The 25528-nt window shown below is 39.5% G+C and overlaps 1 protein-coding gene across 1 annotated transcript; it reads right to left on the bottom strand.

Annotated features, from left to right (window-relative positions):
- Positions 1-1812: 1812 nt before the first annotated feature.
- On the bottom strand, positions 1813-25156 carry LOC139144882 (uncharacterized). The gene is made up of 19 exons (XM_070715704.1): positions 25017-25156; positions 19439-19594; positions 17780-18055; positions 16475-16592; positions 15107-15276; positions 13775-13941; positions 12807-12954; positions 12136-12218; positions 11606-11735; positions 11040-11138; positions 10395-10548; positions 9266-9414; positions 8610-8810; positions 7937-8125; positions 6473-6784; positions 5966-6044; positions 4927-5162; positions 3953-4101; positions 1813-3664 (listed from the first exon to the last, which is right to left on the bottom strand). The coding sequence occupies exons 2-19, from the start codon at positions 19524-19526 to the stop codon at positions 2288-2290; spliced, it is 4125 nt and encodes a 1374-aa protein (XP_070571805.1). The 5' UTR covers positions 19527-19594; positions 25017-25156; the 3' UTR covers positions 1813-2287.
- Positions 25157-25528: the final 372 nt, after the last annotated feature.

Below are 25528 nucleotides of genomic sequence, written 5' to 3'. Positions count from 1 at the left end.
AATGCGTATTTACCTACCTACCCTATTTTTGAAAACCATGTTATCGGAACAGCACAATTTATTTGTTGCCTTATCATATGTTAAATGTTAAAATCAGACAATTTCGTTCACCTAAATCTCGGAAGTGCGGGTTCAACAACGACAAGGATTCAGGTAATAAATATTCATAGCTATGATTTTGGGAGTTTTACAAAGGCGATATTCCGGATAAGTGTTATTTCATTTTGCTTGACACATTGTATTCATCTAATATGCGTTTTGCACAGCATGAACATATTATGCTTATGTGTTATCGAAAATTTAAATGAATGAAATTAGTTTTGAAATATAATCAATGAAGTAGACCATCCGATACACTGGAAGATCCGTCGCTCGAGGGCGCTCTCGAGCGGGAGCGTAGAGAGCGCCCTCGAGCGACAGATCTTTCAGTCTAACCATCCGATAACAGTGATAAAACCACAGTGAGAGAGTCTACTGGGCAGTGCGTGGTCGTTAGGGAGCGTTCAGTTATTATGGCCGGGGGTGGGCATGCAAAATCTAGGGGTGGGGGGGGGTTTCAACTTAAATTTGAAAACTGCAAAGGGGGGGTCATGTATTTTTCAAACAGCTCAGATGGAGGGTGGGGGGGGGGGTACTTAATTTTCATAAGTATCCGTCCCGTCAAAAAGCAGTTTCAGTGTTCAGAAATATTCTGGGAGATAAAAATGATTCGTTGCATGATTTCATTCTCTGAAGTTATTCACCTGTAAATCTGAAAAAAAGTATAATTATCTGTCACATGAACATCTTGACTTGACAACTCTGAGGCTTGTCTTATTGTAAATCAAGCTCACTGCACTGAGGGCAATGAACAATTCCTATTACTTACATATTAGAGATATAGCAAGTTTTGTCAGGGAAATTACTTTTAGGTGAATTCCAATATCATAATTGTTGTCCACATCTGAACTTTTAAATACCCTATTTGAATCAAGTACATTTGTATCAATTATCAAACACCTATAAAAGCACAAATTAATTTAGTTTAGCATTGTAAAAAAAATGTTCTTAGTTTTCTCATAGATTCCAGTGTATAGTGAATCAGCATTTCGGTGAAATTCCAAAATCTAATTTCTTGCACACATATCAACCTTTAACCATCCTAGGCTAACTAAGTACTTTAAAATGAATTATCAAATGTCTATAAATACACAGATTTTGATAGTTTTGTATTCATATTTTCCTCATAGACTCCCATGTACAGTGAATCTACATTTTGGTATAATTACAAAGTCCAATTTCTGGCGAACACATCCATTTGTTACCACCCTAATCTAATCATGTACATTGATATCAATAATCGAGGGTACATAAATAAATGGCTTTACCTATTTTTGTATTGGAAAAAAATTATTCATACTTTCCTCATAGACTCCCATGTATAGTGGATGAACATTTTCAGTGAAATTCCATAATCAGATTTCTTGTACACATAATATGCACCTTTAACCATCATATTCTAATCAAGTACAATTATGTTAATTATTGAACGTCTGTTTATGCACAAGTATACCATGTTTTTCATTGGAAAAAAAATTATTCACAATTTTATCATTAACTCCCATGTATAGTGGATGAACATTTTTGGTGAAATTCTAAGGTCAAACTTTTTGTCCACATGCCAGTTGTAACAGCCCAATTTCATTTAAGTACATTTATGTAAATTATCAAATATCTATAAATGTACTGAGATATAGTTTTGCATTGAGAAAGTATTACATAGATTCCTCATACATGTATGAGAAAATATATGTATACCATGTATAGTGAATCAACATTATCAACAGCTGATTTTTAATTAAATCCAAATATCAAAATATGTACACACACGCTTGCGCAAAAATATTGCGATCCACCAGTAATTTCTGTCCAACCCCTTTGAGGGGTAATTTCAAAATTATAGCAAGTCAGAATGGGAAATCTGAGCATTAACACCTTTTGAGTTTGTAAGGAAGGTCATTTGAAAAAATCTAAGCTCTTTTTTGGGGGGATTCTATCGCTCCATACCCCTGAGGTGTTTGTGTGTGCAGCTAATTTACTCAAGCAATGGGGGGGGGGGGGGGGGGGGTCATGAAATTTTTGTCATCTTGAAAGGGGGGTCATCAATTTTTGGTACAATGGGTAGGGGGGTTCACTTATTTTGACTGATGCGCAGGAAGAATTTGTCGGGCCACCCCCGGCCATAATAACTGAACGCTCCCTTACTATCCACTTTATATCGGCTCAGATCCTACGGGCTGAGGGAGGTTTAGTTTTCAGCATGATGGGTCCAGTTGAAAGCGTTGATGTCAATATAGTTATCAGTGTCGACAGATTGCAAAGTGCTGTCGCTGGTGTCACTGAAGTCATCGTCTTTCTCAAGGAGATTGTCATCCTCCTTGGAATCCAACTGCTGATAATCTTGCACAGTGTTTTGGCACCCTTTTTCATCCTTTTCTCGTGTAAAGCGCCTCCACGAGGCTGACGGTAGCTCACTCGGCGTCACGTTCACCGCGGAGGCGGTATTTGGAACGTCGTCCCGCCTGCGACGATTTGCAGATGTCGTCGCAGAAGGGCAAGGGATGGTGTTTTCTGCCGACCGATGCTGTCGCGGGTCAGATAACGGCAGGCAATCATCTCGAATAAAATTGACGTCTCCTGCTCCATTTGCTTGCAGGGTTAGAGAAGGTGAGTCCGCCCGTGGGTGACCAGGGATGCCCTTTAGCAAGGGAACCGTGTTTTCTTCGTCGTCATTGTCACTGCAATCCAATGTACATTCTGATAAAACAGTGCTACCACTCGTATCATCAAAAGTATCATCGCTTTCTACATGACTCCTTGATTGGAGAGAATCCAGTGGTATGTAATTACTACATAAGGGCATGAATCCGGCATTTTCCATTGCTTTAGGTTGCTCCATTGAGTTGCTCTGTGAGTTGTCAAGCAGCCTGGTGAGCGAGTCCCCGATATTGGAACCACTACCATCGCTGAGTATTTTGATAGATTCAACGGAGCTTCCAATCGTCGAGACAGACTCCGCGTCCTCGGGACTTATTCTCTGTCTAGAGTCAAGTGGTTGATATCCTTCCATCATAGTACAGTTGCCATGTAGTTCATTGCTGAGGACTAGTTCGCATGGGTTCATCTCATTCGCCCTTCCACGAGTTGTCGATGGCTGAGTTATCCAAGCGTTTTCTGTGTCACCCATAGCACATGCGAAAGGAAGAGTGCTTTGCTTGCCATCTTCTAAAGTCTTTCTTCCATCCAAGAGCTGATGCTGTTGACGTTGTTGGCTGAGCAAAAGGTTTTGTCCATGTACGTCTGACACGCTTTGGTATTCATCTACGGAAGAGAACAACGGACGCCTGCGTCCTTGCGTCTTATCGGCTGCACCTATATCATCCATCATCTCCATGGAGATGTATTCATCCCCGTCTCGTAGGGGTTTCTTAAACGCTTGGGGCTTTTTCTTAGTGTTCCTAGAGTTCTTCAGAAGCACGTTTGTCCTTTCGGCCGCCATGCTGTCATTCCACCGCAACAGACTCGAACGCTTTGACGACCCTTTCCTCTTTACTGCCAGTTCCTTTTTGGATGGCATACGATCAAAAACTTCTTTCTCCTCTTCATCAAAGTTCGGAAACGGTACCTATGGTGAGAACACAGGGTGTACGACAACTTTCAGGTGGGAGTTACAAGCAGGAGCAGTAAAAAAATCGCTTATCAGTTTTGATGACAGACGATAAAATTTATCACTTTGTTAAGCAGCAGCTTTTGTCAATTCAAATTTGTCTTTTACTTAAATTCCCGTGCCACCGAGTACGTTACCGACCGTGGCTTCAAGGGTTAAGAGCAAATGGCAAACAAGTATCATTATGTCAAATGACATCCGCTATGACTCGGTTGATGTTGATGGAAAAATACAGTAAAGAAATACCTCCGTTTCCCACACCGGTTCCACGTGGCTGACTTCCATACAGAAGCCCTTTTTCCGAACGTACATGTATTTGTAACAGCATGCCATCGTAGCCAGGAGAATTCCGACAACGAGAATACTTCCAATCACCACAGCAACATAGGGCCATGCTATGATAGAAAAAATAGAAGAGTTATGACGAAAAAATCAATGGAGTTGTAGATTACACTGAATGTTGCGAGTGCCTTTAATCTTCATTGCCAAGTTCGTCAAATCATGTTATCAAATAAAAAGTTGACTCAGCCAGCTTCAGTAAATGCTTGCGTTAACCATCATAAACTCTACACGTGATATTTTCCTTTAAGTACGTCACAACAAGTAGATCGGTCAAAGTCAGTAAAAAACGGCCTCCCGTGTATCATTCTTTACTTCAGGCAAAAGTATATGTATTTGATTTGGTGAGCATAGAGTACTAATCAATGGCTGGTGTTTTGAATTGGAGTCTGCGCAGTCTTGCTGCATGCGATCCCAGGTACATGTCGTTGCTCCCATGATAACCCCCGTGTGTCGCATTCATCCATCGAACCATGCAATAAACCCTGGCAATTGAGAATAAACTGAGTAAAAAGTACATCAGCCTTGAAATTGCTTCAAATGCGGTGCCTCCACTGGGACTCATCCGTGTTTCAAATAAGTATTAAGCTTTAAAACCTTATTAGCTGTTTCTTTTTGCATTCTATTACTTACAAAATGTCATCCAAAGGATTATCAGTGTAGGCTAGTCGAAAACTTTCTTTTACTTGCTAACCCAAAGAAAACAACAAACTTTGATAAACTCAGGACTTAATTTAAAAAATACATATACATGTTTATTTCTGCTGTCTTACGCTTATTAAGTATAAGGTTAGCGAATTTACAGGAAACTCATGTTTCTTCTTAGCGATACAAACGCTTGACTGGTATCAGAAGAAAGTTCTTGGAAGCAATTCCCTCACCTTCTCTTTTAAAACAAATTTGAATTTCATTACTCGTCACCATCGGGCTGTCCATCTCGTTCAAACTTGACTTCACACGACAAGTCACCTGTACGGCGTCTGTTGACAAGCCCGTCTTACATTCTGCCGCCATCATCATATCCGTCACACCAACGGCCTTTCCGGTACTGATGACATCATCATCTTCTGTGTAGCATTCTATGACGTACATCATATCTCCGAGTGGACCGTTAGGTCTGTGAGTAAAATACAGGAATGGTGAGACACGTTATCGTGGGTTCGGTGTCTTGTAATGCAAGAACGTAATTCTTGTGTCTCAGAAAGGGGGATGATATTATACATTACTTTGGTCGGTCAAAATTGTCGGATAATTTTAGAAAAACTTGTATAGGCCCTACTCAGCTTCGTTTAGTCACATTGGTGCATACAAATAGGAAACAGAGATATAAACTGTAAGTTCAGCCAGTAACGTATTTCTCTGTATGGCAGCCACTGAAGCAGACGAACACAACAATGACCTAGACTCGGTCAATGTTGACGACACCAATTTCTGAGAACGGTGTAACCGATGAGGTTGATGATTTTGCGTGAGGACACCGGAAAGCCCCAAATCAACTCGTCAAATCACGGTTCCCCTGTTGGTTGAGGAACAGCGGCCATATCTACACAACGAGAAACTCAACGAAGGATGTATGCTGACGCAAATCACGAATTGCAAAACATGATTAAAGTGTTACTTCAGTCTTGTGCAGTAAACGGAGTTCCTAGCATAGGTAATACAGGGCAAGTCAATCCGGGCTGAAATCGGACATGCGAATTCCCCGAGTGTTCCTGTTCAATTTAATGCACTGAATTGCCGTCCAAATCGCAAAGTGTATTAATATGTAAAGAGCAACTGGGTAGACTGTAACACTAGGGACTGTGGTCAAATGATCATTGTACTACACTTTGTTAATCAAAAGCCCTGCACAACATTTATGATGACTACCAAAAGTGCATCTTTTCAAAGCATCGCTTTACTTTATCTAATTATTAGTACCTTTCTGGTGGTAGCCACGACACCTTCATGGTAGAGTCATCCACTGGTACAGCTTTCACTTCCATTGGTTGGCTAGGAACTGGTAGTCAATGAAAATTCGAAAAGTTCATTGTAGAAAGACGCGTGACTGTATAGACATTGTACAAGATCTACAGTGGAGCGTCATAATTGTAAAGCATTCAACACTGAAGTCGTAAAAGTCATATCAGAAATAAGGGTCTGGATAACGGCTTAGTTAAATGATTTCCACGTTCACCTCAAACTGACATGCTACAATTTCGTCTGTACCTTCACAGAGCATGTGGTGAAATCATTATTCCTCTCCAAATAGTGTGGGTGACGATAATGCCCTCGTTTTGTCTTTCTTTCTTGTTACTCATGATCAGATTATAATGACATGCAGAACAATAAACCGGTATTTGAATGCAATATAGCGCATGAAACCCTAATTCTTCTTCAACTCTTACAACCTAAGTATGACACACGCACGTATCGTTCAGAACTCACCTCCCATCAGTGTAGTAGCATAGACTGGGTCTGAGTAATTACCACAAGGCTCTGCGATCAATGCCACGCTGCAAGCTCTGACGTTGATTTCATACATCTCATATCCACAAAGATTTGCTATCTTGGTCTCCGTTAGCGTTGTATTGACAAATTTAGCCTGGCAGTATTTGGTATTGTTCTGGGGTCTTACGATCACTTCATAATGAGACATCTGATCCCGTGTCTCGTCGGGCAGTGGCCATCTCACTGTAAACTCTGACCAATTCACAAGCTCCTCCGGGATATCTACATCCATAGGTCGCCAAGCTGGTGCTACGGATGCAGGAAACACGATCGCCAAGACGTTACATACAAGCAGACTGCTTGTAATATATGCATATTAAATATGTCTATATCTTACGGCAGAATGCTCCTCGGGGACAGATGGTCAGACTCTCAAACTTTTACAGTATTATTTTGGCCTACCACTTGTGGGAGCTCATTTTGAAGCTTATGGATAATAAAATTTTCACCGGCTTAGTTTACCCCCCCCCCCCCCAAGATAACACAGGGATGGCGGTCGTTTTGAATTTCTATTTCTTATGTCGTTTAATATTTGTTTTTCTAGGACCAAAATTTGCACGGTGATCGCAGATTTTTATTCTTGATTTTTAAAGAGAATGGTAAAAAGTTTGCTCGAGGAAACTTGAGGCAAAAGTTTAAGTCTTTCATTTTTGAGGGGCGAACTACCCTAAACCAAAGCGCCCTCTGTCATCAGTATTCAGGAAGGAATGAATGAGGTAAAACGATTTATGAAATGTTGGTTCCATGCTCAGTCAACGCGCATACGAGTTGATCTATTATGCAAATTATCACGAGAGCAGATATCGTTGTCATGGTTTTGCACCATTTCATAGAAATCTGGCTGCAAATACATGTACTGTTTGGTCCCTAAAAAGACACACCCTCCAGCATGTAACTTGACCAATGTTGACGTCCGATCTTAGTCTGCATAATTAGTAAGCATTGAGTATTATTCCTGACTCTAAGTCTAACGTTTCCTATTAAAAGGCTCTGTTTAAGTAAACTTAGACAAGTATCTTATGATGCCCGGAAGGACAAACTTGAAATCTATATATCCGGCGAAGTTTGTCCATGGGACCATAGACCGAAATGTTGCATTTCAGCGATGGAAGGGTATTGTCTAGGTCAATGCGTCAGGTTACTCCTATGATTAACGGGTCAATATATATACATATATATATATATATATATATATATATATATATATATATATATATATATATATATATATATAATATATATATATATATATAAGTTAAGAATATTGATTTGCTCATCAAAACCCTCGGTTTTGGTGTATTTTTAGCGTTTGAGCTCTGCTGAGATGTATTTCTTGTTCAAAATGAAAACATCCACATTTATTACTGTCCCGTCAAGGGTTATCATTTTTGAAAACTTTACCTCCAAAGCTGGTCTTTTCTATCACCAAGTCTGATGCAGGCCCAACCCCTTTCACTGTAACGGCTGCAACTGACACAGCATATTCAGTGTTCGCTGTGAGCTTGGTCAGTGTGTACGTCACTGGCGCAACACTTGCTTCGAGGCTAAATGGCTCCATGACCTTGTAATTCAGCACGGTAGTACCTCTTCCTGCCAAAACAGAAATGTAACTTTGACAAAATGCACTTTCTTTTCTGACTTCTCCTGCTCCTTTTAACCCTTACCTGTCCATTTCTAGTTTGTGTCTTTACTAAAAGTATGTAACAGGCTTTTCACAAATATGATTTTCGTTTTGCGATAAGTCCACAGACCAAAAATATGCTTACATTTGGCACTTCCTACTGGGCCAGAAATTTGTAGGAAAATTATTGTTTTGAAACCCATTGGTACAAACATCTGTAAAATGCTTGTGGAGGTCTTCACTATTTTATTCTTTCTACAACGTTGTCTATGTCTACATGTGATAAATTGTGTAAACGTTATGTTTTTTCGTTCAAACATGCGTATATTCCCCGAATGTTTTTGAAGAAAATTCATTACACGTAAATTTCACGATGAAATATGTCACAAACGGATTGGCCATCATTCTAGCTCTTTATTGATCGAAGCTGGAGGAAAACGCTACTAGCTGTACCTTTGCATGTTGCTCTTTCGGCGGAACTATGTTCCCCGGCGGTGAAAGTGTACAGAGTCGCGGATGGGCACAGTTTGATCTCGTAGGCAAGGATGATTCCATTTCTGTCGGGGAGATCGGGAGGTTCCCAACGTGCCACCAAAGTGGAGGGGTCTTCCGGGATGGCTTGCAAGGTGAGATTGACGGGCGGACCGGAAGGCACTGTTCAAACGTGCAAATTTATCAGGATTAATTGATTATGAACTTCAAATAAAATATAACCAACGTGTAACCGAAATGTTTGAGTCTATTTGGGAGAGATCAGGCATTAAACAAGATGTTATAGAAGTGGCAAACGGCGTGATCCAAGTATGCAAGTTCATAATTACCAAATTTGGAAGATCTCGACGTTGGCGACTTTCGAGCTTCAGTGTACGTATGGACTATAAAATGTCGATGCCTTTTCAAAAGTTATGTTTTCGGTGCTTGCATTGCAGCGCAATTTCCCGCGGCATGCACGCTCCAGTGCCAATAACTGGTGTATATGTAATAATACTCGAGACGGAACTTAATGTCTAACAATACCTATACATTTCTTCACTCTCTATAAATGTTAAATATTTCAAACCGTTATCAAAGCATGAAGGCAGGTTTATTACAGTGTTCCGTACACTTACCACCTTCCAAAGTATGCCTTGTGATAGTTTGCGAATAGCCGCCAAAGCCAAGAGAGTTCTTAGCTTGAACTCTGAACTCGTACTGAACAAATTCTTCCAGTTCGCTGACGTTGTACTCCAGTACGGCGCTGTCAACCATGATATACTTCCTGTCAAAAATAAAAAAATAATGTTTTTTGTTGGTTTATATTAAAGAATTACTCCTTGCTGTGGACGTTGAATCACGATCCATGATGTTGACGATCATTTCCACAATGCCGGCGGTTGTTGCCAGTTGTTCAGCCGTCAAGACTATCTGGATATTGCACACTTTACGCCCATAGTACGGGGACTGGAAGCGCTCACGCACGATTCACTGTTACTACATGCCTCGTATATCGAACGTCGCGCACTCCATAGGATTCAATGGTGACTTTGCCGGCCGCATAGTCTTCACTTGACTGAAAGTGAACCGGAACTGTTTTCAACTTGACAACTTTGGGATTGACAAATAATAAGATTATATGATTTACACAGGAACTACTGTTTCTAGAAAATTATCCGCAAAAAATTCTATAAACCGCATAACAGTGTTTAAATGTATCAATGCGCCGTTTGATGAGGAAAATCGTTTGATTGTCATTTGTATGTAAACCCAAAAACGCGGAGTGAAAACTATGAAAGAGAGGCATGTAATAAAAACATTATAGCCTAGACAAGGGATTGCGTACCCTCGAGGCAGGATACCATCTGACTTCCTTACGTCGAGCAAATGGTCACCTACCCTCGGGCACATAGTCTATTATATTCTTCAGTTTTAAACATCTGATCTGTCTTCTACTCGGGAACATATACCAGAACATAGTGGAATGCATTGTACACAACTTTCACTTGTTGAGGATACAACAATTGATTCGCTAAGGGGTCAGCCTTGATTTTCCATTGACGATGAGGAGGGTCAACTATATTTTTAAAAAAAAGTAATCCACTGGCCCGATCCGCGGCCAAAGAAACTGACCCCTGCCCCCAAGATTACTTGATATCATAGACTGTAACATCGCCAATACGGCCAAGACAAGGAAAAAGTAAAACAACAACAAAAAAGACGAAAATACAATGTGACACATTTGTTATCGATTGTCGAACATACCACAACCCTTGATTTGTCATTCGTCCATCACTAGCCCTGTATGCTAATACATAACCAACCATCTGTCCGTTTGGATTTTCCGGAGGTTTCCACGACACGGATATTGAACTATTTGATGTGGCTTCCATTTTTGTGATCATAGGAGCACTTGGAGCTGGTGAAACAAAAAAGAGTGTCAGTAACGTTAAGCCATCAAAGTATCACATGAAACCTTGCATTTAATCTCTACAATACGTAAAATTCTTACATCCATCCCAATCCAGACAACCATCTATCAAAAATACATATAAGTACACGCACAAATATACAATACACAAGCAAACATACATACAGCCATAGATAGATACATAGATAGATACGTACGACAGTACATACATACATATACATACACACTCACCCAACCATCCACTATCCATCCATCCATTCATCCATCCATCCATCCATCCATACATCCATACATACATATACATATATACGTGCAAGAGCACTCAGAGATAGGCAGGCAGACTTATTGCGTACAGAGTTGTACGGCAGACATCACAGATGGTAATATTTTGCAGATACTGATATTTGATTGGTCAATAAATCATGTAATTAGCATTTTAACGAGTTCAACCATGTTAACTAAATTTATGCCATCATTACCTGTTACTTGATCCAATATTCGAATTGACGACGAGGGAGAACTTCCAGCGTCGTTGAATGCAATAACTGACACTTGGTATGATCTGTATCTGTTCAGCTCTGTAAGTAAATGATGTTGAGAATTGGTGTGATTATTGGCATTATTGGCATTGAAAACTTATTTATATATTATATATATATATATATATATATATATATATATATATATATATATATATATATATATATATATATATAAACTGCGAACTAGGATTGTTGTCAGAAACGTCACGGTTCGTGCCATAAATTTAAGTGTATAGGTAACACGGGATAACATCCCATGGAAACAAAATTGCAATGACATTCGAACGAACATCGATGTCCAGGTGGATCTGCTTACTACGTCATCATAAAACGTTTAGCAAAACTGTTTGTATGGAATCTCAAATAGACAACTTAAAAAATGTGAGACGTTTTACTCATATTCTAAAGAAGGACATAGAAGATGACATTATTGAATTTTTTTAAAAAACGGACTCATGGCGTATAAGTTATGTCTGAAACTATGTATTGTATATCATAATTACTTGGTATTTTGAAGGCAGTGGAATTTCCATCTTCAATGACCCACTTCCGAACGTCTGTTGGGTTCGTTTCTTCTACGACAGTAACGTTGTAACCGGTGATGGCGCCATTTGTCAGTCTTCTCGATGGCAGCTGAAAGGAAAATCAAAATAGCAACAGTGCTTAAGCAATCACCACTTTGTAATTAAATTTCCTCTCATACGGCCAACTTTCGAGTATCTCTATATTCATCACAGTAGAAGAATAGACTTAAATATACCAGAGTAAAATGAAAGATCCCGTGATTCTTATTCAAGCTACAGATGGAAAGAATCGGTCGCGGCCTGTCCTCTGATGATGAAACCTACGTTATATGCTAGTCGTACATAGTGAAAGACGGGTGAACCTTTTTCACCTTTTGAGATGGAAAACAAATGATACACCTTCGGTGTCAACTATCTTTTGATTATGGAAGTATATTTCACTTTACGGGGATTTTAAACAAAATAATTTGTATTCTTCGCGAAGGAAGACCGATAGATGGCGGACTTACTCTCCATTCTACTGTCACATCCCTCGTGTTATCGGGGTTTACATCCTCCTGTTCAACGAACAGCCGCACTCCTTGGATTGGGGCTGAAACAGTACAGATACACGGCAAGGGAAAGTTAGAAATGGACATTACATATGCAATTCGAGGTGCGATATGGTAATCACCGAAATTTACCCTACACTTTTGAAATCACGGTATGAAATCCACGTAATAACGACAAACCCTGCGATGTTGTCATACAGTGGGAACATGTTATATCAAAGCTTAATCTATGATCAACAAATCAAAAGATGTTCAGTATAATCTTACAGATAAGATTTTTTTCAAAAAAACACAACAACATTGAAATAAACTATTAAATTCAAAACATTCTAACAATAAATTAACAATGAATGAATTTGCATTATGTTCGACACAAATTGTGATTTTTTCAATAACTTTTCATATCCGGGAAGGTTTGCTGTCTTATCTGTTTCAGATAAAAACAAGATCGCAAACGTGATAAATAAACAAAAAAAAAATATAAAATTCACTGGTCATTTTCAGATGAAAACCCGAATATGCTAATGCCTCCATTCACAAAGGTAAATACAGTGTTTGAATACGCTACACGTGAGTTCGACTATTTTCTAACAACAACTAAACTGTATTTTGTTTATGGATAAAATTACCAGATATATTAGTTTTCCCAGTGGCAGGAAACGACCAGTCACTCCATTCTGCTGAACGTATGGCCGTCAATTTACATTTTACCCGAAAAGTGTACAAGGTGTTCGGCTCAAGGTCAAATAAACGGATGCGCTGTTTCATCACTATCAACTGTCAGTCAATAAAGAAGAAAAGGAAATTAGTAATTTTGGTCCATTGCTTTTTGTCCAATGGAGAAAAGTTATTCTCGTTGTGCGGTTCTTGCTCGACCGTTGGCTATGGTTCAATGACCCCCTAAAGTTTGAACATGCGACTTTCTGACGTGAGTGTCAGTCCGTATATATGACGAACCTTGTCTACACTAATATTCTGCAAACTATTGGCTCGATCGTTGTGGGATATTAGATCTGCGGCGATGTGTGATGTTCATTAACTTAAATTTGCCACGAGACTGTCAGCAGGTGCATGTGACCGACTGTCTGCACGCTTCCAAAAAAGTTGTCGAGGGGGGCTGGTATCATCATGCTGAAATTGAAGGACAGCTACCCGAAATTAAAATTCAACGATATTTTTATTTAATTTTTAAATTTTTTTCCTCAATGACTTTATTAGCTTTTCTTTAAGTAAAGCGTCATCTTGTCATATTTATGTCGATGAAGTTTCTTTTCAAAAGTGTTTTGCAAACACTTTGCAATGAAGTATTCAAAGTTAGAATCTCAATTACCTGGTCTCATATAATCTATGGATACCAAATAACACGCAACAATTTCAATTTATTAAAGTTCAACAATATGTTAAAACTGCAAGTCTCTTAAACGCAAGTCTCGCAGTCATCCGTTACGAGAATTACGCCCGAGATTCGTGTCGTAGCATCAAAATTCATTATGGCAGAAACCAAGCTCGAGAATAAGAACTTTCAAATAAAATCAATGACTGAGCTGAATTTTTTTATTATACGATATATGAAACACATGCTTTTGAAGTCACGTACTTGCTCTAGTGTTTTCCTGTCGTGCTCTTCCCATTCACTATAATACTGTAGCTTGTAGTCTAGGAAATACCTATCCTTGTACCAATCATACGGTGTGTCCCATTGGAGATCAAGTGAAGTCTGATCTACCTGACTCACTCGCAGGTTTTCAGGTCGGTGTGGAACGGCTATAGTGGAATTCAGGGAAATCCTTAACATTGTAAAGTGCATTCAAAATAGGAAAAAATAATGACAACAGCCAATATGTATTTTTTCCAAAAATTGTAATGTTGAATCAAATTGTATAGCGTTTAAAGCTACTATATTAAGCGTCTCTGTCACTGATTCAATGTTTGCTTAAGGTAGCTACATACCTTTTAGCCACTTTCAGATTTTTATTTTTTTCTCAACTGAACACGTCCCAAACCCCAATGAAGTATACATTTTCTGAAAGCCCTGATATAGAGCTATCCGACCAAGCACAGTACACGGTCATTATTTGCATAAGAGTCACGTGACAAGCGTTTTGCTGAACCTTCCAAAAACCGGTTTTTCCCGCCTTATGCAAACACGCTGCAAGATTTCCGTTGGAATTTCTTCATTGACAAGCCTTGACAATATCCTTCAAAACCATGTCTGCGATTTTTCCCCGGAGGCTCCATTCAAATTATATGGCGTGATAATTAAAATTTTTTGAATAACACCATCATCTAACACCTTTAAGAGCGCATTAAAAAGAAACAAAGGCATATAAAGAAAATCCAAGACACGGTTTTGAAGGATATTGTCAAGGCTTGTCAATGAAGAAATTCCAATCGGAAATCTTGCAGTGTGTTTGCATAAGGCGGGAAAAACCGGTTTTTGGAAGGTTCAGCAAAACGCTTGTCACGTGACTCTTATGCAAATAATGACCGTGTTCTGTGCTTGTTCGGATAGCTCTATATCAGGACTTTCAGAAAATGTATACTTTATTGGGGTTTGGGACGTGTTCAATTGAGAAAAAATAAAAATCTGAAAGTGTCTAAAAGGTATGTAGCTACCTTAAAGGTATACAGTCACCTGTAATCTAAATATGTCCATATATGGTCAAGGTGCGTTTCTTGTTTTCAAAATTTCAATGTGAGGGCGCTGTTTTTAAAAAGCGACCACCTGCTTAAAATCTATGGTTGGTTAGATTTTCTCCTTCCATGGTAACTGTGGCAAAATTGGAGCAGGTGACAGTATACCTTTAAACAATTTATGATCAAATTACTATTATCATTGATATTATGTTTTAACGATGTGCATTTGGTTTCACTCACATCCAAAAACAATCTGACATGAAATTTAAAAGCGATACAGCAAATGACGTACTGTGGGTATCTGAGTTGAACCATATTTCGTCGCTAGATTCTCCGAGTTGATTGATTGCTGTGACCTTCATGAGATTTTTCGAACGAGGATTGGTCTCTTCGTCAAAATAACAAGAATTTTCTCCCTTGGCTGTTGTATGTGGACATGGATGCCACTGATTCGGTTTTCCGCTGCGGGGATGAAAAAGGACTGCAAATCAGATTAAGTCAGGCTTCCCATCTTCGCTCGAAACGCCATACTAAATAAAGTCGCACCGAACGAAAGAATCCACGGCAATTAATCAGAATGCACAACTGACCTTTCATTTTGCATAGATGAATATTCTTACTACATATACTTTTATAGTTCTACGATTTTCATCACTCAAGGCGCGAGGCGTCGGTGTTGTAAGATTAATTCTTTTGGATCAACGGGCTTCATTACAGACTCTCTGTATCGATTTCTAATATTCACTAAAAAGTGAACGTCATAATTATTACGCTAAATAAATTTGAAAAGTTTTAAATGCTGTAATTTTGTAAATGTAACCTCAACAAGTTTCACCACGCATCAGTCCGCCGGCAGGAGTCAGTGAGCCTCGCTCGCTTCGAAGACCGTTGAGGGCGCGTCATCGTATGGTAAAAAATCAGAGCTGCGATACACACAGTAAGTCACAGGAAGCTTGGCCAAAACTTTCAATTTAAGTGATGGGAAATGCTATATTTGTGGCCAAGAAGAGACACTGGAACACATCTTATTTGAGTGTAAATATGTAAAAGAAATCTGGCAGAAATGTATTTCTTTCTTTGTCAGAAATTAAACACAACTTTGATAACAATATCAATATCAGCAGGAATCGAAAATGATAATAATGCAACCATCTGACATTATTTACTGTATTACTTCCTTTGTGAAAAAACAAGGTTTGAAATATTCGAAATTTGGTTACTTTGGATGGGATTAAAGTTTCCCTTCAATCCTATGTTATGCAATTAAAATATTATCTTTCATCATGGATGAATACATTATAGTTCACTTATAAGATGATGAACAAAGCTGAGGAGTTTATCACAAAGTTTTCAAGCCTTGTAAGACTTACAGGAGAAGAATGCATCCTGAATGCATTCATATGATGATCTTTGTAGTTAAATGACTGACTTTGTTTTTTCAGACATGCTGCATTGTAATTTTAACGCATTCACAGTTATGTAGATTTGTTTTATTTGCGACCTTGTTGAAAAAAATAAATTTATCTTTAAAAAAAAAAGAGCTACGATACGGACAAATGGTTGGGAGAGTCCATTGCGTCACAAACAACACCTTCCATTACATATAAATATTTCTTTTGCAGTCGCATGATCTCTCAATTTCAAATAACAAGAAACTTACTATGGTCTGTGTGTAAATGTATACTCCGTTGGCAGATGGCTCTCGACAGGGTCCCAAGTACACCACATGTCAAGTATATTGTGGGAGATGCAGGAGAAATTTGCAACGCTAGGGGGCGCTGAAAGGAATTAAATAAAATATGTTATTGACAAATTCGTATCATGACTTTAAACCTCCATTAGCTCTAACGTTTTAAAGTATTATCGAGAAGTTTGTCGTGTTTGCAAAATACAAGCTTCCGTTCTACTCCTAATTGAGATACAAATTTTTCAGCCAGTCACCGCAGCTTGCATGAGTGGAATGTCAAATATCAGGGTTTACCACTGGATTTCAGTCCGGACTGGAAACAATTTGACGATAATCACATTGCATATTTTACACAGCGCATCGTGTTGTCATAACCAATATTTTTACGCTCTCACACTTTAAGAAGACTCAGAATATGTACCTAATTTCTAGAACAAATGTAATTAAAATATTATCAAGAATTACAGCTGTTGTCCCCAGTACGCTGCGCTCAGAGGAGATTGATATTTTGCGACTCTAAAAAAACCTTACAATCAATTCGTTGGCATTTGCAGGTCAGCAATGTGGACTCGGTTTGAAACATGTGCGGAACACTAAGTTTTCACAGTATTTTGTGGAAGAGACAGTGTGTATAATTTTCTTCAGAAAATAATGTTTAACATATTACTTTTATTAATATATTCGCTTTGAAACTTTCTGTCTATGATTAAGTATGCGTTTGTGACATATTCACAACCCTACACAAACATCTCGCACCTCGAAATCCGCCTAAATAATCCGGCCATTCTATTGATTAGTATACAAGAGTGGAAACACCTATAGACCAAACTTTTCTGCGATACCTTTTTACCAAGGCTGGCAGCATCAACAAATTATTACATGGGAACAAAATTCACTTTCACTTTCCCTAAAATGTTATCGCGAAGTTTCGCAAGATTGACACTATACATGTCCAAATACAGCTATTTGAAGGAGTCGTACAAACAGCGCCCTCCAGACATAAATGTCCACATCTGCGTTAACTAAAAGCCGGTAGTAAACCGCCAAAATGTCACTTTACTCTTATTTTAAAGTACAAGTTTGATTTTGCCTTTAGGCGAGACGAGCACCTATTCCCGATCATTCAATTTGTTCGCATTTGTACGCCGTACAATAACAGGCGTAAATAAAATACGACTTCCAACCCCACATCTTGCAAATATTATGCAGGTAGAACTCCCAAGCTGAGGCAATCCAAAAGTCATCGCGGTAAAGGGGGCGAAAAAAGAAATATCTTACTTCCAACATCCACTGCCGCGGTTACCATGGTGACACGTTCACTAAGGGGACCCACTAATGCGCATGTGTAATTTCCGGCTTGGTTGAATGCGATGTCCACCAGAGAGAGTTCTGAAACGGTTTCATTTTTGGCAGTGTAGTTCTTTTTCTTTAGCTGCTTTCCGTTGAAGTACCAAACCAAGTCTTCGGAAGAATAACTCTCCGTCCTTTCAACCTCGTCGATATTGCATTGTATGGTTGCTGTACTTCCTTTTTTTGCTACTATGTTCTCTGAAACTAAGAGAAAGACATAAGCCGTTGGGTATTATTGCATTGATAATGTATTTCAATGTACAGTACTATACGCCTAGAAAATCAAAGACCTAAAAATCGGCGGTCATCAGTGCAAATTTTGGTACTACTAGAGAAGTAAATTTCTGATTATCTTCCGATATTTGAAATTCTAAATGGCCGCAAAATTTCCCTATTTTACCAAACTAAGCGGGTGAAAAATTTATTTGCTGCATACGCTTCAAAATGAGTTCCCCAACAGATGGTAGGCCCAAAGAATAATATTTAAGTTTGAAATGTTTGAGTATCTGTCTCGGCGTCACGTTCAGCCTTAATATCAGACATAGTACGATGCGTCGTGTTCGTTCATATCATCTTACGCAGTGAGCAATAGTTGCACAATAAACCAAAGAATTACTATTCACAAAACAAGGTCAACTTACTCTTCTACAAATAGCAAAAGCGATTCAACGAAATAGTAAACTGAAATAAAAAGGATTTTAAAAGTTGTTCATCTCTATCACAGATGAGTGTTACTTAATATATTAATTGTGATAAGTAATTATGTAATCAACGGTTTATTATTAACTTTTTGATAAAAGTGAAAGTGCTTAAGCTGTTGGCTTAGCTGTCGGGTACGCATCAGTTTCTGTTCCGCAATTACAATAATCGTCCCATTTCGACACTTCGTCCCATTTTCATTTCATTCCATGATTTAAGTTTATCTAATTTTATCAAAGAAGAGCATCCACGACATCAACTACGGTGGTAACTGTGTCACATCTAAGGACGATGACAACTGACTGTGTTAAAATGAAGGACCCTCTGCTTGGTGCGCGATGATTTTGACAAAAGATGTGTTTAGTTTGACGAAATAACTAGCTTAATAGCTTTCAGCTGACTCGGGGGGGGGGTCGAAATTATTGAAGAAATGGGGGGGGGGGGAGGTCTACTATGGTCTAATTACGTAAAAATAGACCCACGCAGATTGCCCGTAAAACGCCAGACTCTTTCAAATTTCATCGACTGCAGTACTGGTGAATACCACTGTTACGTGACGTTTCAATGAGGTGGCGATGTTTCCTGTACAGTATTCAAAGTGTCTCATCTATAGACAATATACTGACTCACTAGGGCCACATAGCCTTAGAAGGAATTATATTCATGTAGCAATTCCTTGTCGCAAATACTAACGCAGTGGGCGTAAGCTTAATACGTATTTCCGTACACATAATGGTCGGTCACTCAAAGGGAATAATGTGATTGTCAGATAATTCCTCCGTAGTTCGGCAAGATAAAAATTATGAAGATATTGCGACTTGACAGTTTTTGCCCGTTACGACATGATATTAAACGTCATTACGATGTAGAGGATGGCGGTTCACTTACCATGTAGCTTCAAACAACACACAATTTCTACCAGAACAAGGACCAGAGTCTGTTGTACAACGAGCTTCACCATTTTCGAAATGCGCATGCGTCGGGTGCGACTTCGGAGAATCAGTTTGCCGGTAGCTCAGCGTAGGTTGTTCTCGGAAACCGGGTCTGATAAGACGGGAGAATACAATAAATTAGCGTCAGTACGCTTCGGGTAACTGTTTGTAAACGGTGATACAAGAACCTTATGGAAAGTTTGAGCAAGCGCAAAACATTCAATATTTAAGTTACCAAAGAACGGCGTCGACCTGAAATGTGGAGATCCAGGATGGGTGAAGTGGCCTGAAATCACAGTTACGTTTTGTTGGATTCCAATTTGTTTTGTACTATGCTATAGAATGTACATCCACCTACATGGGCAATCTTGTTCTGTTTTAGACTAGCTGATGGCCCCGACGGTGTTTCAAAATGATTTCCGCGTCTTATTTTCAATGAGGGTAGACCATAAACATAAATTTGATAAATTAGAAAAAAAATGTGCATCTTTCTTTTCCACACTGTCACATCTTAATCAGTTTACAATACTTCATTTTTTGCTCTTTAAACATTTATAATTTTGTTTTCCACGCCATAGGCCTACGGGGATAACAATATTTATGCGTTAAATTTATAATATGATTACTATCATTAGATTAATGTCTTGCCTTGTCCCAGAATTTATTTGTTAACCATCGAAGAGAATTCGGAGAAATTTTAAAACATCGCCTGACAATTCTCTGTATTCTGCGAAATATCTGCGTCATTTCTGGGATTATTTATAGCTTGCCCTATGAACCGCCCCTTCAAAAGGTGACCTATGCGATATACAATAGTCCTCGCAATGCTCGACCTGGTTGAAAAATTTTCTCCTGAGAGAGATCGACGAACAGCTAAACGTGACAGATCAGGGACAAAACTTTGACCCACTCTGAGCGTTGTGACGTCTAGACCTCCAATATTTCTGAAGTTGTCCTCTGGTTTTCCTTCAGCAAATGTGAAATTATCACCCTGTCATCACAGTGCAGGGAACCGGGCATTGGAACGTATGATTTCGTACGCTATGACTTAGGGGTCGTCTCATAATGTGGCATTCGCTGATCAATGAACAGAATTCGTTCAATCCTCGTATCCAAAACCCCTTCTTTTACCCGAGAGTTAAAATGCGCGACAAGTTAATATCAGTACAAAGTAACAATATGAATATAGCTGTTAAATAATACCGAAAAAGAAATTACATACCGTATTAAATAACTTTACCGTTGAGAATGTCAATTTGAAAGACTTGTTTTGTCTATCAGTATTCTTTCAGTCATTTTTCTTAAATATATAATGTGCAATTCTTACTTCGTTCGAGCGGCAAACAAACGTATTTTACGGCTGAGCAGCTTATCCTCACATGTGTGGATTTTAGTCTCCGTTGCGAAATCTAACTTCATCTTCTGCTGAAAGGCAGAGGGCGCATCGGGGACGGACATTAGACCCAAACGTTTTACAAAAGCTCTTCTGGTCTACCATTTACCGGGGCTCATTTCGAAACTCCTGGAGTAAGTAAAGTTTTCTCTGCCTAAATTTTATGAAAATCGAATATGCAAATATTCCATTCAGTTTTAATATAGGGGAGGCAGCCATTTTAAATTTCAAATATCCGAAAAGTTTGGGTACTTTGTTACTTTTGAAATAATGAGCACGGTGACTCTTGGTTTTTAGTCGTGATTTGATAAGATAATAATTTCAAGTGACTCTATGGAACATTTCAGCAATGTTTACGTATTTCAGTTTCAAGGCGTATTGTACCAAAATTTTCGGGGCGCTCTGATGACAGTTACCGAGAATAATGAGGCTCGGACGAGTACGGTAATCTGCGTGTTCCTTCGACATTGAAGCAGCGCGTCCAGATTGACGCAGTAAACGAGGTCACAGTCCCTCCACACTGTGATGACGGATAAGGTATTAAACTGACGCTGCGAACAACATAGCATCGTCATCTTTCACTTAACTGCCATGATGTGGAGTTAAATTACCAAATTCACTCACGAGGAACATAAAGCCATGGGTACAGAGTAACATTGGCTCCGATATGGAAGTTATTTTCACCTCAGTGATTTTCAAAAGAATTCTCGCGATCACCAATGTAAGTTTGACAGTGAAAATCTGGCTCCTCGTCTCTAAACAAATAATCAACAATTAGAGACGGTACTTTCATGCTCCTTATGCCAACTTCGCGAACTTTCATACGGACACATAGGCTATATTATATAAAATTGACGAAGAACGAGGCGGTATCTACGAAAGTCCCATTTCTGTGTATACTAGCGAAGTGCTCGCGCCTACATAACACTCTGAGATGAACCTCTCGAGGCAGTGAGCATAAACTGCGAATGTCTGTCTCACTTTTCATAAACAGATAACCTTCCCAGCATCCTGCCATCGCGAAAACACCGAACACCCTAATCTTTCATTCGTTCACTGTACGTGCTATTGTTCTCTTGTTACTCGTGACGCATTGCCACGTCCCTTGTGTGTACAATTGTCGTCCATTACGCAGAGAAATGGCATTTCGACTTTCAGATGCAGTTACTGGTTTCGACTCTTATCCATCCAAGCGATGCCGGTGAAATAAGGTGTAATATATCACGAGCTTTATCAAAACTAAAAAGGATGGGTCAAAGCGGAATCAGCGGCAATGCAACCCATTTCACACATGTCGCAGTTCGCACACAGGAAGACGGCAACTTGGTCATAAATCGACGGAGAATACTGCGATGCCTTGCATACGTTTTAATGACAAGACTGAATAATTACGGAGGCTCTTCCGAATGCGTCAGCATTTTTTAAAATTCGCCATTGAGCAAGACGAAATGTTACCGGCGATGGATAAGTTTGCCATGCTCTGTCTATCTGTCTGCCTACCTGTCTGTCTGTCTGTCTGTCTGTGTGTCTGTCTGTCTGTGTGTCTGTGTCTCTCTCTCTCTCTCTCTCTCTCTCTCTCTCTCTCTCTCTCTGTCTCTCTCTCTCTCTCTCTCTCTCTCTCTCTCTCTCTCTCTCTCTCTCTCTCTCTCTCTCTCATGTTAATGTAAACACACACACACTTTAAATCTACCACTGCAATGGCTTTATGCTATGGCATAAGGTAAAAACAAATGACGTATGGTTGCATTTTCATTTTTATTTCCACGAAAACATTGTGGCTGCACCGTAAACCACATTTCTTCACCTCTATCCTTCATACTGAACACACAAGTAAATACTCTAATTATTTCTGTAAAATGGTTTGCCATGCTGAAAAATACAAAATGCCATACAGGAAATCTATATCATAGATCAAAATAAAAATACCGTACTGTGTTCTAGCTCGAGAACTGCTCAAAATTACAAATTTTCAATTTAAAAAAATAAATCTCGATACAAACGAACTATAATGTAAGTTCTGCATTTTCAGGCAATGGACATACAAATAGTTTGAACTATTTTTCTGTTGCAAGTTCGAAATCTAAAACTCACTCCCGTCCCCCCCTCTCTCCCTCTCTCTCTCTCTCTCTCTCTCTCTCTCTCTCTCTCTCTCTCTCTCTCGCTCTCTTCACGAAATAATGCTTGCAAATGGAGAGATGACAATTAGTTCCACTTTCATTTCCACGTTCCCGTTATGTAAACTGTCCTATACTGGTGTAGGTAACTGCAGCTAATGACATCAACTGACATCCAATGACATACCAGTCATATTGTAATGTACACGATGGGAAATTATATCATGTCCACCGCACAACAAAAATCACAGTTCCCTACACGCAGAGGTACTTTGCCAACAAAGTTAGACTACCGCTTCTTGTATATTTTACCGTTCAGCTTTTTCGCTACATTTGAAGTTAGTCTAGGTGAGTAAGTAGGTCTGAGTGAGGAAGTTCGTTTAAGTAATCCTTTAATACACATTTTTAGCACAGTGGCAAAAATACATGGTTCGAGCCGATAACCAGCCTGAGACTGCAATATATCGCATACCCTCAACCCTACACTATCCGCAATGTTCAAAAATAAAAAGTGATCTTAGCGTGTTATGAGTAACTCAGATAACCACAAGCCCTAAATTGGGATCTATGAAATAACACGACACAAAGTTTTTTTATTTTTACCCTTTGAGTGACACAGTTTGTTTCTGAGCGACGGCGAAAGGTAAGAAAAGTGGAAGTAACACGTAAGCAATTTGCATGAGGTTCCCAGAATCACGCGTATTTTTTTCTTTAGCCTCATTTGCTTTTCTGTGATTGTCTAATAAAATTGTGTGACCTTAAATAACAAGGTTATCTTTACCGGTCACACATCTCCTTTTTACCATGCTATATAATGAGACAAATGTGTTAGGCTAAGTTAGGCATGATCTCCGGGCGGATTTGAAAACGCCCGAACTTGGCTGCAGGCCAGCACCTTGCCTTTTATACGAATAGTTGAGTTTAATACCACTGCCATATTGTTACTCTGATCGATGATCCCCGTTTTTTCGTATGTGATTATGAAAGAGTTTCCTTGCAAGAAGTATGAGAAAGGTAATTTCAAAACCTTAAGTTTATTTTTGCGGCATATGCTACCGTTATTCAAATGCCTAACCTAACCTTCCTTCTCCAACCCATTTCCCGGAAAGTGAACTTTGCCAGACGCTAACAAGGTCTGTTTCTTTCAGAAACGAAATGAATCGTCTCTTGTTCTTCACTCTCAAAGACAATAGAGACACTGATATTCAGTCACACGAACGGGACCATTTCACCAGACCTTTAATTACAATGCATTGTTCGTAATCATCTGTTCATGTAGGGTTGGGGAGCGACTGTAGTTCAAAACTCAATACACTAAAAGCTGTGCATTTACAGTTGGCTGTAAAGGTCACGTTTATCCTTCGCCCTTGGAAATGGTCGTCTTACACGTACTGCAGACACTGGTGTTGACGATCATAGACATGGTTACGTGTATAAGAAAACGCGCCGATCAAGGGATTTTGGGCCGAGCGTACTACAGCTATAGGCACACGCGAAGTGTACCTTTCTACGGACAGTTCACAAAGGCATGACCTAAAGCGAAGGACAAAACGCGACCTTTACAGCCCACACTACATGTAGCTTTGAGTATGTTGGGTTTTGAGCTACATACACAGGTCACCATGGCAGGAAAGACCAAGGCATGGAGGTAGTAGCCAAGGCAAGGACATTTTCTTCAGCTACCGCCGCGGAGCTACCGTCCGCCATGGATTTTAACATCCTGGTCCGACGACACAATACAACTTCCTGTATGTGCGAGAAATCACGATGGACGCTACCTACTCATGTAAAGCATAGGGTCTATGGGTAAAGCTTAAAATGCACTGCTCGGGCATATAGGTACACTTCTACATGCGTTTGTTAGCCCTCCGCGCTGACGTGCACAGAGTTGGCCCCACAGACATGACAGAAGGCCTGCACAAATCACGGAAATCCCAGCGACGAGTGTAAACCTGCTTATTCAGTATTGCGAGTTGTAACAGAAATCAACTTTGACAATGAAAAGGTTCAAATACGTGGAGACTCACCATGTTCGTGGACCACCTGTCTCTACACAGCGCACAGCAATGGCGACAGTTTGTGACTGATCATTACTTGACCTTAGATCTAATCCGTAATTTCATGAAATGGGTGCGATTCCGAGAAAAAGTTGAAGCGAAACTCGGGCGATGACTCATGAAGACCCCTAACTTACTGTTCATTCTTCACTTGTGTGTGGAGTTCGCCGGGCGTGATGCGTGAGCTACATCGCGTTCGCACAGTGTAAGTGCTGAGCTCACGTTTATGCCACTGTGTCAATACGGTGTAACTGTAATATCAGCTTTCTGCTCAAAGCTAGAGGTTCCTTTTATCGATAAAGCAATATGCGTTAGTTACAGATCGAAAAAGATTGATTAGTCAATGCACCCCTGCATGATCGACAGATCCCGTGATTACCGTGTGGCGGGGACGATAAAATGTTTCATTCTGCCCGCATGCAGTAACGTAAAATGAAAATTCCCGATTAGCTACAACATTTTCACAAGGAAGTGAAACGTTC

Source organism: Ptychodera flava, chromosome 12 (assembly GCF_041260155.1).
Source record: "Ptychodera flava strain L36383 chromosome 12, AS_Pfla_20210202, whole genome shotgun sequence".
NCBI lineage: Eukaryota > Metazoa > Hemichordata > Enteropneusta > Ptychoderidae > Ptychodera > Ptychodera flava.
The sequence above is the reverse complement of the archived record's forward strand: the minus strand, read 5'-3'. Positions and strand labels throughout refer to the sequence as shown.